Here is a 20,905-nt window from a genome sequence, read left to right on the forward strand (position 1 = left end):
CTCCCTCTGGTGGCAGCTGCTGTGGTGGGGAGGAACCCTTATGTCTGTTCCAAGGTGCACAGTTGAAATCAGCAGACTTCCAGTTCCAAATATGCAAAGCACAGCATCCCTGCTCTCTGGAGCATAGCTTTGATGGAAGAGAGAAAGAAATGTAGGTTGGTCTGAGAGCTGGGATTTGCAGTACCCAGTTTGCAACAATATCAGAAAAAGGCAACAAGAACAGAGGCTCTTTGTCTTGGCTTGAAAGACAGGTGTCTGCTAAGGAAGGCAGGAGCATCTTGGAATGGAAGATGCAAACCCGTTTCCTTCCGAATTATTATAATTTTGAAATCAAGGGGCTTTCAGGCAAAGATATGGGAAATAGGAATAACAGTTCGTTACATATATATATATATATATATATATATAAAACAAGGCAGGGAAAAAACTGGTTTAAACTGACAGTCAGATACGACCTGACCCTGTTAGTCAGGGTAGCAGTAGCAGTCTGATAAGGTGGTGGCTGCAGTCCTCCTGAAATGAATGGATGTGGTTCTGTTGAAGCGGTGATCCTGTGTAGAGAGATCTGGTCTTCCTCAGAAGGTCCAGTGGTAGATATGTAGGTCTTGTCCTCTGGAAATCCAGTGGGAAAGGCTGCCTGTGGTCTTCAAAAAATCGCAGTGTATATCCAGGATGGGATGCTTGGTTTCTCCCTCTGGGTGGAGCATCTCACAATGGAATGATGAGTCATGAGATAAGGCACTGATGGGTCATTAACAGGACATAGTCTTGAGCAAGGAGGCAGGGAGCACTGCCTCACCTGTTTTTAACAGCTCACGAAGATGGTGATAGAATGCATGCTTGTGGGCACATTTTACATTGTAACCTAGGACACTCTTGCAACACAGACTGAAGGATGGAATCCGAGACCTTCACGTGGCACAAAACACTGGATTGCAAGTCCAATCGTCCCTATCAAAATCTAATATTAAATACAAATTCTCAGAAAGGATGGGGTTTGAGCATAGGAAAATGAAGGATTCCAAAGGGTAATAGTTGGACCAAGACTTGCCTAGTTTTGTACTTTTCAAGACAGAGATGAGAAAAACAAAACAGTGCTTCCTGTCCATGGGGGTTTGTGCTTGCGTAACACAGCTGGCTGTTAAAAAAGGTCTTTTTGTGAAATTGATTCTTCCTTGAGAATCAGAAATAATACCATTGCTTTGCTTTTCTTGTTAGATCACTTGCAGCACCTTTTCAAGTGTGTGCTAGTACCAGAGTATTTCAAACACTTCTCCATTAAAACTATTCAGCAAACTTGGAAGTCTACCTTAAAAACTTCCAGCTGGTTTAAGGAGTAAGTGATGTATCTACACTCTGCCTGTCACGAATAATTTAACAACTAAGTATTCTAGCTCCCAAAAATCGAAACAGTTGTTGAGTCATCCACTCAACCTGGCTGTATATCTTTTTTCCCCTGGTCCTATGTATATGTAGCTGGATGTATCCACATTAATACTGCCTTTAGTCATCAGTCCTTTGAGTCTTTACAGCTAATCTCTCTGTGTGTAGAATATAAGTAGGTGTTCTATATAAATAAACTCCCAAGAGGGAACCACATGCTGAACTTTATAGCTGAGTAAACAGAAAGGTGATATAATATGCTTGGCATCTGTGAGTCAGCATTAAGATGTGCTCCAAATACTATTGCAAACAGTGACAGTTTCTGGATATGAAGAACTCAATGTGCTCTCATTAGCGCTGCTGGAAATTGCTTCCAAGAGTTGTGGTTCTCACTCAATTCAGATCACTTATGTAATTTCAGAATACGAACTGTTTCAGGCAACTGCAATGTTCACTGATTTTTGCACTGCTTGGTGAACTTTCCATTTAAAGGTTTCCCAGCATTGGGTTTAGAGATAATACTTCTAGTTCAGTAGTCTCAAAGAACTCCCAAAATGTTAGATTAGAAAATGCTACTCACAAGATGCTCCCTGCCCTGCCTAGTGATCTGAGTGAAAAAGCAGAGACAGAAGCAGAGAGTCTGTTGGGTCAGGGCCCTGATTCACCGTAACGCTCATGTTCATTAATCTTCTGTTTACATTGTTTGAAAAGTATGTGCTGCCTGTGAAGTGATATAAATTCGTAGGCAAGCTCGATATCTGATTCCTGGCCTGTCAGTCAGTGGAATTTAAATGCACTTCCAGTGTGGGAACGTGTGAAGCCCCAGTGATTAGAGAGTGACTGGATGTACAGCAGTGACTGCCTACAAGTGCTGATCACCTTCACTAATGAGGTTTTCCTTACCTGGAGTAAAACTCACCAGGTGAGTTTTAGAGAGCTCATCCATCCTGGGCTTTTTTAAGGCCTGGGTATTTTAAGGAAACTTTCACCGAAGTCCTGTTCTGAGTTTTCACTGTTACCAGCCGCCCCTGAGCCATGCAGTCAGTGCTGTGCTGACATGCTGTTTTGTGCTGCTTACAAATACAAAGGATGCTGAACAGACAGCCAGAGAAGATTCAGCAGGCAGGCTGGCCACAGACGAGCTATGAAACTCTCCTCATTTTAGAAAAAAGTTCAAGCTGCCACAGAAGTCCTGCCTTCTATGACTGATTGGTTTTTTTCCTACAGACTCGTAAAGATTCTGTGTATTCCCAGAGCTACACACACCTATGCCTTGATGTAACTTGACTGTACCTGATCTGTGGCTGCAGATCTCTGTGCCCAAGATAGAGGAACATAAAGCACCCTGTCCCACAACCCCCTTCACCCTCCCCCCACCAGTGCTACCCTTACTGCCAGTGTCCCAGTCTTTAAACAACTGCTTCCTGAAAAGCAAACTTTCCAAAAGACTGAGCCAAGTAATGGGAGGTTACAAATCTACAAGTTGTTTATCTGAACACACCTTGAGAGCAACATGAATAAAACACTTGCATTCTTAAGCCCTGATGTAAATTCTAGGTAATCCTAAAATAAGTATGTTCAAGCATGGTAAGGGTATTTGAATGCAGCTGCTGTACTGGTGAAGCATATTTTTTAATGTGACTGATCCCGAAATATGGAAATCCATAGCTTAGGTTTGGAGGCAGAAGGTTCAGGCAGTGCTGGGGGTTGGTATTTTTTTTTTGTTGCTTAGTTTCTTTGGTTTTTTTGTGGGTTGTCTGGCATTTTAAGTACAGCCAATAATAGCTGAAACGGAGAAAATCTTAGTCTGCAACTGGTTAATCTATTTCTGAATGTTTATTCAGAGATTTTGCAATTAAAGATTCTGTTGGACAGTGTCTCATTCTATGATGGGCTTTAAAAAGTGCTATCAGATAAATATTAATGTCATTTTAAGTTCTGTAATATTATGAAAAGCAAAATTCAGCAAGTGCAGAGGTAGAAATTAGATTTTTTTTCTATTCTTCTGTCATTTTAACGTAGTTTATAGGCAGGATGGGTTAGAGGCATAGGAAAATATTAAATTTATTTCTTCTAAGGGGACAAGCTGGAATGCTAGTGAGTATTTAAGCAGCATGTTTCACCAGTGCCCTTGTGGGCACTGGGAGAGCTCTGGGCAGAGCTGTGCTGCTGACTTGCACAGGAGGGCAAACAGGTGCTTTGGAAAAGCTGGTGGATAATTACATGGGTGTGATAATGAGGTAGTGGTTTGGTTCACAGTGCTTTCATTCTGACAGCAAACTCTTGAGCCTCACCTTATTTCGATGGGATAAAATTGTGTAGCCAAAGAACATTGGCATGACCAAGTTTGCAGGAAGGTGATTTTAGTTTGCCCTGAGATTTTACTGAGCAGTCTTTGCTTTTCATTTAAGTTCAAACAGCATACTAGTTGCAACATCTCCATAAGAAACATCCAAGGGTTATTTTTCTGTTTTTCTAACCAAAGCCATTGGTCTGTGTAATTTATATCATGACTTTGCATTTTCTCTCTCTGATTACTGCCAAGTACATAGGGCTTTACTAATCTCTTTGCGGGATTTATAAAATGTCCTGTGGTTTTCATTGTTGCAGGTTTCCAAGCCACATATTTGGCTTCACTTTGGGGGTTGGATTGACCCAAAAGTGATGCAATGAGAGAGTGGGGGGGTTGGAAAGAGTGTTGCGTCTATCCCGATCGTGTCCTTGTCTGAGCAGCTCTGGGGGGGTGCCATGCAAACGCACTCAGACGCACTCTGACACACCGTAGTTGGTGGATACTCGCAGCCACTCACATACACACAGAGCCAGACCTCTGCAGTGTCGCCGGGGACAAAGAGGCGGGAGAGGTCCTTTGTATGGAGTTCTGAGGGGTTTACTGGGGTCCCCGCTCAAAGGGATCCAGGGACAAAGAACACAGAACACTGAGGGGTCTGGGGTTTTGTCCAGAGTGGCACCGGGGCCGGGCAGAACATCAGAAACCTATCATCTGGGGGCCAAGGGGTGGAGAGGATGTGGGGTGACAGGACAGTGACCAGTGGGGAAGGTGAAGGGTGGAACAATGGGAGTATCAAGGAAAGGAGAACTATCTATCTAGAATATGGACTTAAAAGGGGTAAAGGGGGGTGGTCTTAGATCTCTGAGCCTGCCCACCAGCGGACCTCCACTGTTTTGGGGTCTGAGGCTCTCTGGTCACTCCTGCGGTGGACTCAACCACTGAAACACAAAAGATCAAAGCAAAAGACATGTAATTCATCATGATCATTTTGACTTGTAGTCAATGTTTTATAAGTTGGGAATTTCCACAGATGAAGAAGGGATATAGCTTCCCAAATCTCATTGACATTCAAAGGGTTTTGGACACACTTTAAGCCTCTTTTACAATCCTATGCTGAAATGGCCCAGCTCTGCTTTCCATTCTAAATATGCATTTCTTAGTTTATTTTTTTTAATTGACAAATTATCCATATTTAAAACTTGTACCTCCCTGGAAGACATTAATCTTGCTGACTCTGAATGGTGTTGACAGCCCAGTAAAATTACACGATAGCAAATGACTATTTGATTCAACACAAGTTAACAAGCAGGTGATTTTCAGATGACTCCCATTCCTTCCAAAAATAAAGGGGAAAGATGGGCCTTAGAAACCTGGCCAGAAAATCTTAGGTTTCTGAAAAATGTTATCAATTTTTCTTCATGATGTAGTCAGCACGCAGCTAATTAGCATTCTACACCAAAGACAAGTTTCAGTCTTCCTAAGAAACTTTATCTTGAAGAACATACTCAAACATTTTACAAAATATTATGGAATTGTCAACGTTTTCAATGGAAAAGTAAAAAGCAAAACGCTTTAAAGCTTAGCCAATTGTACATATTTAACTGTCAGTGTTATTAGATCCAGCCGTTCTTCCACCATTTTGGGAATAGAAGAGCAATGACTACTTAAAATAGTTAGTAATGGTCATTAGTTAATTGATAGTTACTAACTTCCCTGACTCTTCAGGGTTTTCATTGACTTTGTAGATCCTGATTGCTGAGCAGTACTCTACAGTGACAAGAGTCAAATGTTGTACTTTAATAATTCCTATTAATCTGTGTAATTTTATGAACAAATCAATAATTCCATCCCTTGTTTAAATATTTAATGAATTTTAGATAGGGGTATATTAACTTTGTATGATTGTGAACTGCTTCATGTGTTTGCTTAAAAAAAGGTGCAACTTCTCTTAAGTGCCTGGACAAATGTCTGTGGGAAGACAAAACCTGAACCAAATGGGACTTCTTGTGTTCCCGCTTTTATTTCCAAACTGTTGAACTCAGATTTAGCAAACCTGAGAATGAAATCAAAGTGGGTGTTTTCTCTGCACCATCTTTAGTCCTGGAGTGGTGACCAAGACAGAGGGAGCCTGAACCTACTTTGCTCCTGATATAGAGGTTTCAGAGAAGGGGAGTGAATAACAAATAGTGCAAGTGATAAGTGATCTATGAGGAAGAAAATCAGGAATTACTTATGTCACAAGTTTTGCTTTAGTTCTTAGTGCCACTGGGCTTTGTTTGTACCTGGGGACATGCAGAAAATTTGCTGTGAGGTTTTCACAGATTTGCAGGCATCATTTAAAAAAAAAAAAAAAGTGAGAATACAAAACCTGTCAGTTATTGTGTTTGCCTTGATTATATGACAACGGCCATCAATAAACTCATGATCCCACATTTTCTAAAATGGCAGAACAGGAAAGGAATATCTCAAATAGCAAAAACTGAAATCCCATCCATAAGTCCTGCAGTGAGCTGCATGTTTTTATAAAGCAGCTGTGCAGGTAGTAAACACTAAAGCAAATATCTTTGTTACAAGGTGGGAAAATAATTGAAGAAAATGTCTGTTTTCAGGTGAAGAGTTTCCATCTTGAACAGTGGCAGTCAGGGTTATGATTTCATTGTTACCCAAGTATAAACAGAAAGAAACAAAGTGCACATGTCCGGAAGAGTAAAATACCTTGAACTTCTTAGAAGCCTTTTAATTTTAATTAAAGAAAATTCAAAAATGCTTTTACAATCCTAAACTTAGATATGGTTAAGATAGGGAATTACAGTTTCCCCTTCTGTAACCTTTGGTGTTCTCCCCAATATTCTGTTTTTTCAAATGTACTCAGTTTTATGAACTCATTATTTTTCCTGTACTAATACATTTTCCTTATCTTCTAATTAAGCACTGCTCCCAGCACACTTACGATGGCATGCTCACATCTGCTCTGGCTTCTCATCATTATTTCAGTGCAGGGCTTCTGCTGCAGTTGGTACAGGTGATGCTGTGACCCTGGTCAAGCTGTCTGCTGCTGCCTTTTGCTATCTTTCACAAGTCTACCAGTTTCCAGTTCAGCCAAGACAGAAATCCAAGCAGACAGCTGCTAGCAAATCTTCTTAATTAAATTTGAGAGGGGCTTGAACAGGTAAGAGAGCACCAAAATTCCTTAAATCCTTTCAGTTTTGAAAACTTGAATTAGACCCATTCCTTAAGATTGCAGTTCTGCATGAAACACAAGAGCACTTTGTAGCTTTTCATGTTCAGACATCTGTCGCTGTTATCCCCAGAGAGACGGCGAAAATCACAACGTAAGTCCAGATCAGATGATATGGCCGAAGCAGAGCTAAGATTCCTTTAATGCCAAAAACCCATCTTTTATAGCATGGATCACAAAAGAGAAATTACATGATTGGCCTATCCACCTGTCAGAGACTGAAATATTGTAATTTATGACTTAAACATTTTCTTGAAGGACTTTTAAAACTGTATTACAAAAAGCTGCAAAAAAAAGACTACTGCACCCTGAATGGGGCCCTGAGTGAGGCCTTACACGGTTGCTGATGAAGATAAAGTAACAACTCAGGACTGGGGACATTCACAAAGCACAAGCTTAACACCTCCCAGATGGAGACCACAGCCCCAGGGCTATCAGCTGCCAGGCTTGCAGAGACCCTCACACCAAAGGGTGGGGGGAGGAGAAGCTTTGGGTATCTTGGAAAAGCCTGTGGTCAGAAGCTTATCCACAGCAGAAGGGTTGACATGGCCCATCACAGGGGCCCCCTCAAAGGGGTCCCCAGACTGAGCACCGGAAATGATGCAACAGACCCTCAGTGTTGCAAGGGACAGTGTCAAGCTAGCTCCTGCAAGAGGAGGCACGTGGGTGTTCCCACCTGGCCCACAGCATATATTAATCCACGGGATTCTGTACTCTTTGGCATGTGGTGGCGTGGCGTAGTGTGGCAGTGTAGCCATGGCGGCAACGGGGGACCCTCACCACCAGCAGACCAGATGGAGAGGAGCAATGAGACGTTGTTGGGAGCCTCGGATGGGTGATACGCTTCCACCTAATCCCTGTCACCTCTCCCTGTCCCCCCAACCCCCACGCACAATTTTTCTATTTCTTTCTTTCTTTTCTCTTTCCTTCTCTTTGCCTCTATACTATTAAATAAAATACATCCATTTTTTGGCAACAATATTTAATCTCGTTTGGTTTTAATCTCATTTCTGGAAATATTTAGACCCTTCTAAGTTCTTCACGGTTTATGCTCAGAGACTTAGCTTTCTTTGCTTTTCTGAGTTTAAACCAGATCGTAACATCACCCACCACCTCTCAAGGTGATAGGTTGAGCAGTAAGACACCCATTTCCAAATATTATTCTCACAAGACTGAAAACAATTCCACTGTTCTCACAACAGCCTGCACCTGTGCATAGTTTACCAAACCATCTTTCTCTGTTTCTCAGCTAAAGCATGAGAAAGGAAAAACTTCACAAATGTTTCAGCAGCTGGAAAATTCCTCTGCTCCTGCCTTTTAGCATCCACAGACATCTCATGTATCTTCCCTTGCAATCACTCACTTCTCTTTCTCCTGTGACCTCCTGTCAGAGACTGAAATGGTTCATGCCTTAAACATTGATATGAAGGAGTTCTGCCCATTACAGCAAAAACTGTATAAAGAAGCTACAACCACAGAAACCCACCCCTCCTTGAAGATGCCTGACTGGAACTTTGGACCCTGAATTAAGCCACCTAGACAAGATAAAGGGGACACTGTTGTTCAATCATCTCAGGTCTAGGGAGAAGAAAACAAGGCTGATGGAAAGGAATGTATCTACAAGAAAACTAAACGCAGCATAAAATCATCCCTGTCTGTGTTTGGGGTGTGGGAGACCGCAGCCCACAGAGGCCAGGTTTACACAGACTCCCCCTGAACCAAGCGGGGAAGAGGAGGTTTCAGGTGTGTGGCATAACCTCTGGTTAGAGGCAGTGAATGCTTATCCTCCCTTACACAAACTGCCCCAGCTGTGAAATCCCCAACCCCAGAAAGGCCACATCCATGGGACATCCATATGGGAGACAGCTGAGGGGCATCATAATCCATCGAAGACCCTCAGAAGCACTCCCCACACTCAATCCTGAGGCCTTGCACCACAGCACTGCATGTGATGCAAAGCGATGCAACAGACCCAGAGTCTGCTCCAAGAGACTGCATCAAACTGTGCCCCTTTCCCCCAGGGGAGGTACCTGGGCATTCCCACCTGGCCTCAGTGTATATTAATCCATCAGATTCTGTGCTTTTCAGGGGACCCTCACCACCTAGAAAACCAGCTGGAGAGGATCAACAGAACATTGTTGGGATCCATGGAGTGGTGATACTTTCTTTAATCTGTCTCTGCCACTCTCTCTATGCCCCCACCTCTTTTCTACTTCTTTCTTTCTCGTATGTACTATCAAATAAAATCCATACTATTGACTTTGGCATATGGTCTCGTTTGCACCTTAATTTGGGCAGAGGCATTTCTAATAACTTTAAAAGCTGGACTGTAACACCTCTGATGTGTTGAAGTAATCTCTGAGATTTTTGTTACCCAAAAGTAACAAAACAATGTAAAAAACCAAAAGCAAAATATTTTTATTCATTGTCATAATCTTTGGCCTTAAATTTGTCTAACCAGCGCTGATAATCTTACTGTTTGGTTTTATAATGCCACCTGATATTTTATACTTTTTGGCAACCCTCCATTCTTTTATAAAGCTGTTTTGTTGACAGATTTCATGGCTTTTTTTTTTTTTTTTAATGTCGTTGTTGGGGTTTTAAGAGGTCTAGTTTTTTTCTGTTAAAGGAATTTTCCCCCATTCTGTTACTACGATACAAATCGCTGGGTGCTTAAGAGAAAACAAAAGACCTGGCTTCCCCTTTGTTTCACCTGGGTGTGGGGTCAGTTCACTCTCGGCTTCGGAGAGAGAAGCTGCGGAGAGAGAAGCTGCTGGTTCTTTTCAGCCGTTCTTTCTTTTTCTGCGGAGAAAGATCCCAGGATCCCCGGCCCACCTTCCCTGCCCCACTGGAGGCCGGGCTGTGGCCCCCCTGCCCCGCCGCTGATTCGAGCCTTCGCTGCGTTGTAGCCGTGCTCGCCCTGCCTGCCCAGACCTGATGTCTTGCATGTCTTTCTATATGCCTTACAGGTTGTATCTGAAATCAAGGCTATCCCTGTTTTTTGCAGAGAGCTGTTTGCAGCTTTCTGGTTTTGAGGCTTTTTAATCTGAAAGGCTGCAGACAGAGGCTTGAAAGTTTTCTACAAATAGAGTGTTTGGACAGAAGAGCATCATACTTTAACCTAGAGTGAGTTCTTTGCTGATGAAGATGGTCAGGACGTGGGCTTTGGAGTCTGGTAGTTTGTGGGCTGTTACAGTTCTGTGGTCACTGCCAAGGCCGCTTGGTAACACCATATTGCCAGCTATCTCAGATTTCCCAATGCAAGGCATAATGCAATGCAGATGAGATGGCAATATGTTAGCAATGCAGTCTTTGGTAAAAACTCCTGCAGCTATTTTACTACTGGAAAACTGAAAGTATAAGATCAAGAAAATACTAATGAAAATTATAGTCTTGGGCACCTTTCATTTCACAGTGCTTGAGATGTTGTAGTCTTCAGACATGCAGGCCTTGCAGAAAGCTGAAAATGGACTTTTAGTGTAATTTATATTAAAAGTTACTTAAATATAGGGATAGAACTGCAATATGTTTTTAATATTATATTGCTCAGTACTCAGTTAGTGCTAGGATCATTAACAACACTTGATACATTGTGTGTTTAGCAATTACACAAATGCCATGCTGATACTCTCATCTCCCATCCTCATCACTGAGCTACTAACACCAAAGAATATGTGCAACTTTTCACTCATTTCTAGAAAATTTGCTAGAGGAGTTATTAATTTCTCAGATTTCTGACTGTGAAGCAAAAGTAGCTCGAGGCTTAATGTGCTGACAGTGTTTCCCCATTTTTAAAGGTAGTCCAGCTGTCATAGTTACAGTGCAAGAAACCAGTCCGCCAAGCTTAATGAGAGTTTCAAGAGTGAGAAAAGAAGCTGAAATCCTTTGAAGAGATCATTAATAAGAAACTGGTTTAAAAAGGAAATGAAAACATCTTGCTATTCTCTGGTCCAATGCTGTTTTGCAGATGTGGTGGACATTGTTAGGCTGGTAGAACTGATGATTTATTTCCAAATCACAGAAACTTTTTCAGAAGAGGAGGATGTTTAAAGTTTCACTGTGCTATATGCCATAGATTTCCTTTTCTCTCATCTCTACTCCCCCTCAACCCCTCTATAGTCTTTGTGGCTTCATCTCTTCCCTTTCTCCTGCATCCCTACCTTTATTTATCTCTCTGTAAAGATTCCCTGCGATGCCTCTGGGGTTTTTTGAAAGCTGCTGCTTTATTTCCCCCTCTGTTCTCTCCTCTCATGTGCTCAGAAATCATCAGGCAAGTGCTCCAAGGTGACAGGAGGAAAGCTCTGCTTGAAAAAGCAGCAGCAATGGAGGAGTTGGTGTGGTTGGACACAGCTGGTCTTGAAAGGGAACCACCCTGAAAGATATGGCTGGAACTTTGAAAATTCTGTAGCTCTGTGCTTCAAACATAAGTGGCAAAGGCCTGCAGGGGGACCCAGGACATAATGGCCAAAATGTGAGAAATGAACAATATGAACGTGTTTCTATTATAATGGTTTCACAAACTAGTGAGCTGAAAGTGTTTCTTGTTAACATCTTATGTAATATTTCTTGACCCCAAGTAATCTCATTTGTGCCAGCCTCCTGCTGTCTGACTCTGGTTCCCACGCTGGGAAGGGGGAAGAGCTCTTTTCCTACATGCATCTCTCCTGTGTGGTCTCTCAGTGAACTCATGGCAGTAAGGAAGAGTTGGCCAGCATATCTTTGTGTCAGTGTTTGCACAAATGGATTTGTTCGAAGCAAATGGCTTCTCAAGGGTTATTTGAAGAGCCTCACCTGACTGCATTGTCCTTCATCTAAACATTGCAGACTGCTGATGTAACTCATTCTTTAAATGCCCTGTTCATGTTATGATGTGTGCAGGAGGTGGGGGTCTTCAAGCAGTCTTTGTCTTAGAAATTCTAGTTGTCCTTAATATCAGATGTATTGGGGTTGTTCACATCTTTAGACATGGAAAGAGACACAGCTTCCTTGGGAGTTTTATTCTCTTTCCAGAAGGCTGCAGGCATAGCAGAGGACTGCTTTTAGGAGTAACCTTTCATCACACCAGAGACAATAGTATGATGTTTGTTGATTCACTGTTGTGATGCTTTAGGCAAATGTGATGGGTGGAGAGGCAAGAAATGTATTTGGTAATGTCATCTCCTCTGTAAAAACAAAAATATTATAAGGAAATGCTTTATTATTGCTCACAGTGGACGCTGTCTGGTTTTCAAAATACCAACAATATGTCAAATGCTTTCAGGAGAACTCTTAAGAACAGTTCTTCCATCAAGTAATTTACAGTCATAGCAGGCTGTCATCTGCTGGTGTGCATATGCATTTTCCATTTTTTATTGCCCTTTTTCACAAAGAGGAAAAAAAAGAAAAGCATCAGAATGTTCTCTGTTGTCAAATGAAGAGAAAAGAACAGGAGAGAAGGACTGCAATATGAGTAGGGAGTTGTTACTTATTTGGTTTGTTGAGGGTAAAGTTCAGATTATTACCTCGAATGTTGCAAATCTTTGTCTGTCAGCCTTTATATATAATGAGAATTTGTTGGTAGACATCCAGAGGGAAAATTGCTTTGAATTCTTGCACTGAATTTTAGTGTCCTGTTTCTGTTTGAGAGAACGAGTAGTGGTTCAGTGTGGGCATGTGTTGAGCTGTAACCAAAACCTGCAGTGCTGGGGCAGCAAGAAGATGCCCCTGCATTTGTACCCATGTGAAGCCTAGCCATGTCACTGCTTATCAGGCACCAGCCCATCTCTTCATGATCACTCTGAGAACAAATGCATTCCTTCCAATGTACCATGACTGATTTTTCTGTGAGGCTTAAATATTGCTGTCGCATATTTTAGGAAAAAAACTGCTCAGATCTCTTAAATAATCTAATCTTGTCCATTTGTTTAATTCTGCTAGATTTTCCTTTCTTTGTTGCAGCCTTAGAGCTGCGCTTCAAATTTTCTCAGTGGTTTACTACTGTCTTGGGGGGGGGTTATGATGATGCTCTATTCCCTAATCATCTGCTTTATGCTCAGAAAATGGCTGCTGTAGCTTTAAGATGAACCAGTGGGATGGGGGCTGAAGCCTGAGAGCCCCGGGCGGGCTCTGTTGAAACTCTCTCGCCCAGGCTGCGGCACAGCCTTTGCTGGATTAGTTTTCACCAGTTTAGGCAAGAAGCTTCTGGGTTTTTTTACTTCCCCTGGCCTGGAGGCTTTTCACTGGCAAATCCTTTCAGCGGCTCTTTTGGTTTTTTTTTTCCTTGAACTGTCTCGGTTTGTTTTTTTTTTTTTACCTTCGGTCTAGGGCACCTGTGGGGGCGGCCCCAGCTGGTCCTAACACCAGGAAAGACCGAGCCAGCGAAAGAAGGGACATTAAATGCCACCAACTTCACCTGCTGCGAGGAGGAGACCCACACCAGAAATCCAACAGGTTCCCAGCTGCTGCGTGGAATCTTTTTCTCCTCTCGTCCCTGAGACAAAGAAGGGCAGCTGCCATCTTTTCCTCTCGGCCATGCAAGCTGGTGGGGGGTGGGAGTTAACGTTTTGAAATGTCAATCCTTTTCTGTGCCTTGCAGGCACCCCCCCCCCCTCTGGGTTTTGGGGGGGGTTTGGTTAGGTTTTTTTTTTTTGTTAATAAACAGTTCTTTTTTTTTTTTTTTCACTTTCACCCATTGGTATCTATTTCTCTCATTGGCAGAAGAAAAGGGAACTAGTGAAGCCCTTTCTCTTTCAAGGAAACGCTCATTCCAGAGTGTTTTCTCCTGAAAGTTGTCTCGAAACCGAGACAACTACATATATTTTTTTCTGAAGATTGACAGTATATTGACATTGTGTTTTAACAATAAGTTGGAAAACTTCAGCTTGACTCCTAATTGAAGCTTTACTGATTGTCTAGCAGGATTCATTTTGCTAAAAATATCAATTAGTTCTCACTGGGTAAATTTCATCCATTTCTAATCTTTCCTTCTAATTTTTGTATTGATTTGGATTACGTGAAAATACTTGTAAAATTTTAAAAAAAGTTTAATAAAAGGGACAATTAGGAGACAATAGCAAAAAGGGTATTATGGCCAGGTGCTTTGACAGAGACCCAAAGGCACACTTCTACATCCAAAAGATCGTCCTTAAAAGTACGTCTCTTATTGCATATTCATCACAATCATGCATGATTCATAAATTCTTTGGAGTTTCTGTGTATCATCCCATCAGCCTTATCTTCCTCCTTGGCTCCATTCTGTCTCTGCTCCCTCCATAAATTCTTCTCTCTGGTTTCTGGTTTTCTTTTTCTCTGATAAGATACTCCAGGAATGTGAAGACTTTCTCTGCCTATCTTTTCTAAATTGACTACATAAACAATAGACATTCTATATCATGTATTACATTACAGAACCTAGGTAGTTTATCTAACATTATGTAACATGAGAAAAGCCAACATCACAATACATTCATAACAATACCTCACTTTTCCTTTTTTTACAGATCATTTGGCTTGAGCAGTATCCCTTGTTTTCTAGCCTTTATTATTTGCTCATTTTTTTCATAAATTAATCTTGCCTCTTCAAAGGGGTCTTTGATATCATTTTGCTTCTTCAACACCATGATCTTTTGTGCTGTTCCAGATGTAGCCAATTTTGGTTCCATAGGCATTGGTACCATTTGCATGCCTTGGACCATGGTAGATATTAATTGAATAAAACAGGGGACCAAGCAAGGGAGATATATCAAGCCTGCGGTGGCACATAAAAGGAAGAAAACCTAGCTTCTTCCACTATTCTATTCCCAATACATTATCCCACCAGCTAAGTATTAGTGCGGATTCCCACTTCTGGACATGGGCTATTTTTCTGATATTTTTTGGCTATATCTAGGATGGCATCCCCATGGTCATCTATCTTCAAACAACAATCTGATGTATTACATTTTCCACAAACACCTCCTTCTTCAGGCAATAGATTGTCTAAAGCCAACCTATTCTGATACACTGCAGCTCTTGTTTGGCTTTGTTGGCTAGCTAGTAATTCCAATGCCTGACCAGTTTGATTTGTTATTATTTCTACAACTGCTTGGAGTCTTATAATCCAATTCAGCATGTAAATTGGGGTTCGATATCCCCAGCTCCCATCTTGTGCCCAGGTGGCTGGCTCATACGTTTCAATTATGCACTTAGCGGGCCATTCCTCGTCTCTCCATTTTTGAGATCCTCCAATCAATTCTCTTTTATTTCTTTTTAGATGCTCGTACACTGGTATTCCTAATTGATCTTTGTCTGGCTCTGTGTAGTGGTTTGGTCCAAAATACTCATTACTGTTTATCTTCTGTGAGATAAGAATTAGGAGAAATGCAAAGCAGGCACCAAACTTGAAAGAATATAAAGAAGTTTATTAACAGACCTAAAAGAAGGAAAAAAAATTATACCACCTTCAGAACTCTCCTCCTCCCCCGACCTTCCTCCCCTCTCCCACTGACAATGTAAAAAGACAACCCTTAAGATGTTCAGTCTGTTTACCATTTTCATAATAACCTTGTTCAGTCCATTTAGAAAGAGAAGTCTCTTCTTGCTCGTGCTATGAAAACATTATCACAACGAGACAGCCGCCCACTTCCAAATATCTTTCAGTCCATTTAGGAAGAGGTCTCTCTGCTTGCATGTGAGTCCCCTCCCCCGACTTGCAGCTTTTCCCGCAACTGCTTTCGAGGGTCCACTCTTGAAGTTTTTTGGGGTACAATTTTAAGGTTGAGCCGTTCAGAAACAAAAACAGAGGCCCTTCTCCTTCGCTGGGAGCAAAGGGTCTTCCTCATCTTCACCGTTAGGACTATCTCTGGGAGCATCTCTAGGAACTGAGGTTCTCTCCTTTCCCGTTTGGAGCAAAAGTCCTCATCTGGTCCATCTCTCCCTGTCCAAACTTCTCATGAAATTACAGCTGCGTCAGCATCTGCCTATCTCAGCGCAGGTGCTTTTGCTTACAAGTTGAACACTCCACCCCCCATATGTAGGTTACGGGCGGGTTCGGTTGGGACGGAGACGGAGAGATCTCTATAGGCAGGTCTTGGGACACAGTCGGTTTAATGTAAAAGGGCGTGGGTATTGGGGCACTGCTCAGAGCTGCCAGACTCAGCTCTGAGCAGGCCCAAGAAAGCAAGAGAGTAAGTGGGTGAGAGAGAGAGAGAGAGTGTAAGAGCAAGAGTGGAGTGGAATGGAAGTAAGGAAAGGAATGTCTGAAGTCCTGGTTACAATACAATAAATCATCTTCTGTACTGAATATTCTAATTGTCACTAACCAATCTAATACAAGATACAAATCCTATAGCATTTACATACAGCCTATAAGAGTTCTTATATTACCATAGAGTGTTACATCTTAACTTCTAAAAACTACTCTTTGGACCCCTTCTGCTGAGCTAGTAGAGTCTGCTCTGACCCTTGGATCTGCTTGCAAGCAGAGGGTATTGTTCCATCAAGAGGGGATTACCTTCAGTTGGCCATACCATTGTTTTCCAGTTGTTCAGTAACTAAGACTTGGTATTTCAAAAGTGGCTTTCATTTCGATGTTGCCTGTAGTTTTCATATTCCCAAAATCTTTTGTCAGGCAATCATATTTATAAGGCTTTCCTGTTTCATCTTCCCCAACATCTCCCCCTTTCCGGTGAACAATTAAGATATTAGACATAGTCCTACTCGTCATTTTTTGCACACACTGAAGTATACAAGGTACTGCTACTAAAACTATAATTATTACTACTAGAATAATCAAGCCTATTTTACAGAGTTCCCTTAGCCAAGGTGCAAAGCTCCAACCATCAAACAAACTGTCTAGCCAAGACGAGTTATCTCTTGTAATTTGGTTAGCTAGCTCCCTTAGGTTTTGTAACTGTTTGTGAATGGAAACAGAATGATCGGATAAGTTCATACAGCATAATCCTTCAAAATCTTCACAGCCATGCCCATGTGCTAATAAAAGATTATCAATAGCAGCTCTATTTTGTAAAGTGGCATGTCTGACTGCCTCTTCATCAGTTAACAAGTCACTGATCATAGTAGAGGTGGCATTTACCTCCTTGCTGAGCCAACATCCCAACTTGTTTAACTGTTTTAGTGCAATTGAGGAACTTAACTGAGGAAGAAAAATGCTCACAACAATTGATTTTTCAGAGTTCCAAGGGTGAAAGTCACTATCACAGTCGCTCTCATACTGATGTCCCCAGGAAGATCTAATCTTTCTGTTTTTCTTTTTGATTACTTCTTTGACACTGGGAGCAATAATTGTAAGTTGTCCCAGAGCACAAGGGCCACCATCTATTTTTGAAGGTATACCTTGCCAGGCTCTGTCTCCACAGATGAGCCAAATTCCTCTAGGGAATCGAATAGGAAGTTTGTTAAAACGATCTGCATGAGGTTCGTCATATATAAGAAGCTTAGCTTGGTTGCACCAAGAAGTTACATTGCTATAAGCTGGGTGATATGGGGCAACATTTAAATGAGGACCGTTTTCTTCTAGAAAGTGAAAGAAATAGCAGGTATCCATAGTTAACGAGCCTAGGATTTCTAGCTCTTGAAGGTCAGATTTATCAATTTTAGAATTATCAATATAAGTTTGGTGTTTATGGCTGGTAGTTGGAGATACTTGATGATCGTCGTATGGCCAGTACTTATCAAGAGTAACATTATCAAAACCTTCTGGTAAAGGTATTCCAACTAAACAGGTTGAAAAAGGTTTGTCAGGGCTTGTGTCAGATAGACAGATGGTATTGGAGCCTGCAGATTTGGCTAAAGCAACCCAGACATTTGTCTTTGGTTGATTTACAGGTAAAGCTTCACTGCAAAAACTAAAACAAAAGGTTAAAAGCAACATGCATCTACACAAATAATGCTAAAACTCCATTCCTTTCTTGAGCTGTTTCTGGCAGACAATCTTCTCTCAGTGGTTCTGCCTGGTTCACATTTCAGTGCCGGCTTCTCGGCTTCCACTCGTGGGGTCACTGGCTGAAGTGGAACCGACAGTGGGCTTTGATGCGTGGTACAGCTTCACGTTCTTTGCTGGAATCCACTTGGTTCCTTCACCTGTGGAGAGACATGCAAATCCCTTTCCCCACATTATAAGATCATATGGTCTTTCTATTTTTCCTGATGCTAGATTCTTAATTAAAACTAGGGGGTGCTCCTTCAGTTTTGCTTTTTTGTTGTTTAAGAAATGTCTATGAATGGGGGGTTCAGGCTCTTCTGCAGAGCTATTCAAGAAATTATAAACATACAAAGCTTTATTCAACCTTCTTTGAGGTGTATCCTGGGCTTCTCCCCCTTTCTGTTGATTTAAAATGCGTTTTAAAGTTTGATGTGTTCCTTTTAGGGTACTTTTTGGCAGTTGTTTAAGGTATGGAGAGCAAATGCCACTGTATCTTACAGCACTTTTTAGTTCTTTAATTTCGAGAGTGTGGATGGGAGCCCACGTTTTAGGACTGTCAGTCTGTTGGCTAGCTATCACAGGCTTAGTTAATAGACTAAGACTTTCATCTTTATAGATTTGGGGTCTTATTTCATGGCAATCTGTTAATTTAGAATAATCTGAGCACTTTGGAGGATTTTTTGATTCAGAAGGTAGCGCTGACAAACTCTCAGAACTCGTTTTCTCTTTCTGGGTTGCAAGATCCCTGTCGCTCACTGGCGGGACTCTGGGGCTCATTGCAAACAAATCTGGCTGCTTTTCAGAGTTTACTTGTGTTAAAGCATCAGCTCCGGCAGAGGGGCTCTCCGTCTCCCCTGCCACTGGAGCTGCATCACTGCTCTCTGTTCCCCCCCTGCTCGCGGCTTCTGAGGCGAGGCTGCGCTGCGCGGAGGGATACGGGTGTACGGTGTGGGGGGACCCCGGCAGGGGCGGCTGCGGTGCGGGGATGGGACCCGGCAGGGGCAGCGATGGCACGGCAGAGCTCGGGAGTGGCGCAGCCGATCTCGGTGGTGGCGGGTGAGGAGGCGGGGCGGAGCTGCGCGGCGGAGTCGCAGGAGGATGCGCGGCTGGTCCCGGGAGCGGTGCTGTGGTTGGAGGAGTCTGAGCGGAGTGATATGGTTGATTCGGGAGTTGCAGCAATTGCGCATGCGTGGGTTGCAGCAATTGCGCATGCGTGTGTTGCAGCAATTGCGCATGCGTGGGTTGCATCATCAGGTCCGCGCAGCAGGCTGTAATGGCGTTAGTCTGTGTGGCAGATGGTTCGGGCAGAGCGGGAGATGGCAGGACTGCAGAACCAGGGGCTGGGGCTGCGGCCGCGGGAGGCAGGAGGGCTGGTGGCTGGATCGCGGCGTGCTGCTGCTGGGAGCTTGTAGGCTGGGCTGGGGTGGGTGGTGGTGCCGCGGGCAGAAACGGCGCTGGCGGAGCGGTGGTGCCGGGAGACGGAGCTGGAGCAGCGGCAGGAACGGAGGAGACTGCAGACATCCGTGCAGGCAGTGCGGCACCAGCACCAAGTGGCTCGCGGAGCTGGGGCACTCCGTGTCCCAGCGCAAGCGATGGTGTGCCGGGATCGGGGAACCGCACAGGAACGGCAGCAGGGACAGGAGTAGACACAGGCGTCTGTGCTGCCGCGGGGCCGGGGGACAGCTCGGGGCGTGCTGTGTGCGCTTGAACGGCAGGGGACTGTGAAGACGCAGCAGCGGCAGACGCGGATGGAACAATGGCTACCATCGGCGCCGTGTCGGGGGGGGAGACCTGGGGGGCTGGAAGAAGGGTCACGACTTGGCTTTGGGGGGGGCCGGCTATAATGGCAGCCATGGCCATAACAGGCGCGGCTGGGGGAAGGGTAACACCCGTAGGTAGCAGGGGGGTAGGCGCTGGCCCCGCAGGGGTACCACCGGGGGGCGGGGCCACCATGATGCCAGCAGCGGGGGGTGGGGTAAGAATGACGGCAGCAGGGGGGGGTGGAGCCGCGATGACGGAAAGGGGGGGGGGGCACAGGGGGGCAGGGGCAAGGGGCGGGGCCGCGGAGATGCTGGAACCCAGGGCGGGGGCAGCGGGGACAAGCGGGATGGCGGGGATGGCGGGAGCGGCGGGAGGGGCCGTAGGGTCCGGTGGGGTGGCTGGGACCAGGGTAACGAGTGCGGGGACCGCGAGCGTGGGGGGCGGGGCGGCGCGAGTCAGCCGGACCGCGGGTACCGGAGCCACGGGGTCCGGCGGAGGGGCGGGGGCCGTGCTCCGCTGCAGGCTCGCGGCAGCAAGGGGCGGACTCGCAGCAGGAGCCGGGCTCAGTGGGGTGACTGCTGCGGGCGGCGCCATCGCAGCAAACAGCTCTACCAGCGCTCTGCAAGCTGGGAGCAGCTGCGCGGCAGCCATATCCCGGTAGGAGGTATTATTAAAGCGCTTAACCCCAACTGTGTCCCAAAAGTCTCTTGTAAAGACGGCTGAACGGTCAGCATTTGGGAAATTAAGTCGCGTCCATTCTAAAAGATTTTTTAGCTCGTGTTTAGGCAGCTGACTTGGACCAGAACTTATAAGTAAATGCTTAAGTTGCTTATAGAGATCTCTGTCATGGGCAGAGTGGGTTTGTCCCATTTTTTAGACCAGTATGATACTCACTTAGATGATGTCGCAGGAGCAGCGTCCTTACTCAGATGTCTGTCGTGCGGGACTGGCCAGTCACTCCACTCAGCACTCAGGACGCCGCTTTTCGGTCCTTTCCCAGAGCTCCGATTTCAGGCGTTGCTTGGCAATGGCTTTCCGTGCTCAGGACCTCACGGGTGAGTCCGCACTGAGAGCTCCAGCGCAGGCGGTGCTCAGCACTACTCGCCTGTGCTCGGGGCGTGCGGCAGGTTTCCCTCCGCAGAGCTCCAGTCAGCACTGCTTGGCAGCGTGTCCGTGCTCGAGGGGTGATACGGCAGACTTCCTCAAAGAGCTCCAGGTAGCCGCTGCGCAGCAGTGGGCGCCCGTGCTCGAGGACTGCCAGGCAATTCCCTCCCAGAGCTCCAGGTAATCCCCGTGCTCGAAGGCTGCCTCAGCAGAATTATAGAGCTCT

General features: G+C 44.3%; 1 protein-coding gene across 1 annotated transcript; it reads right to left on the reverse strand.

Annotated features, from left to right (window-relative positions):
- Positions 1-17,151: 17,151 nt before the first annotated feature.
- LOC121663323 (vegetative cell wall protein gp1-like) lies at positions 17,152-19,827 on the reverse strand. Its single transcript, XM_042025440.1, has one exon. The coding sequence runs from the start codon at positions 19,765-19,767 to the stop codon at positions 17,848-17,850; it is 1,920 nt and encodes a 639-aa protein (XP_041881374.1). The 5' UTR covers positions 19,768-19,827; the 3' UTR covers positions 17,152-17,847.
- Between the last annotated feature and the right edge of the window lie 1,078 nt (positions 19,828-20,905).

Source organism: Corvus kubaryi, unplaced genomic scaffold (assembly GCF_017639235.1).
Source record: "Corvus kubaryi isolate FWS band 111438036 unplaced genomic scaffold, C.kubaryi_AGA036_p1.0 37270, whole genome shotgun sequence".
Taxonomy (NCBI): Eukaryota; Metazoa; Chordata; class Aves; order Passeriformes; family Corvidae; genus Corvus; species Corvus kubaryi.

Coding starts and splice junctions, on each gene's coding strand:
- LOC121663323 (XM_042025440.1), bottom strand. CDS start 19,767: ATGGTGGCCCCGCCCCCCGGTGGTACCCCTGCGGGGCCAGCGCCTACC.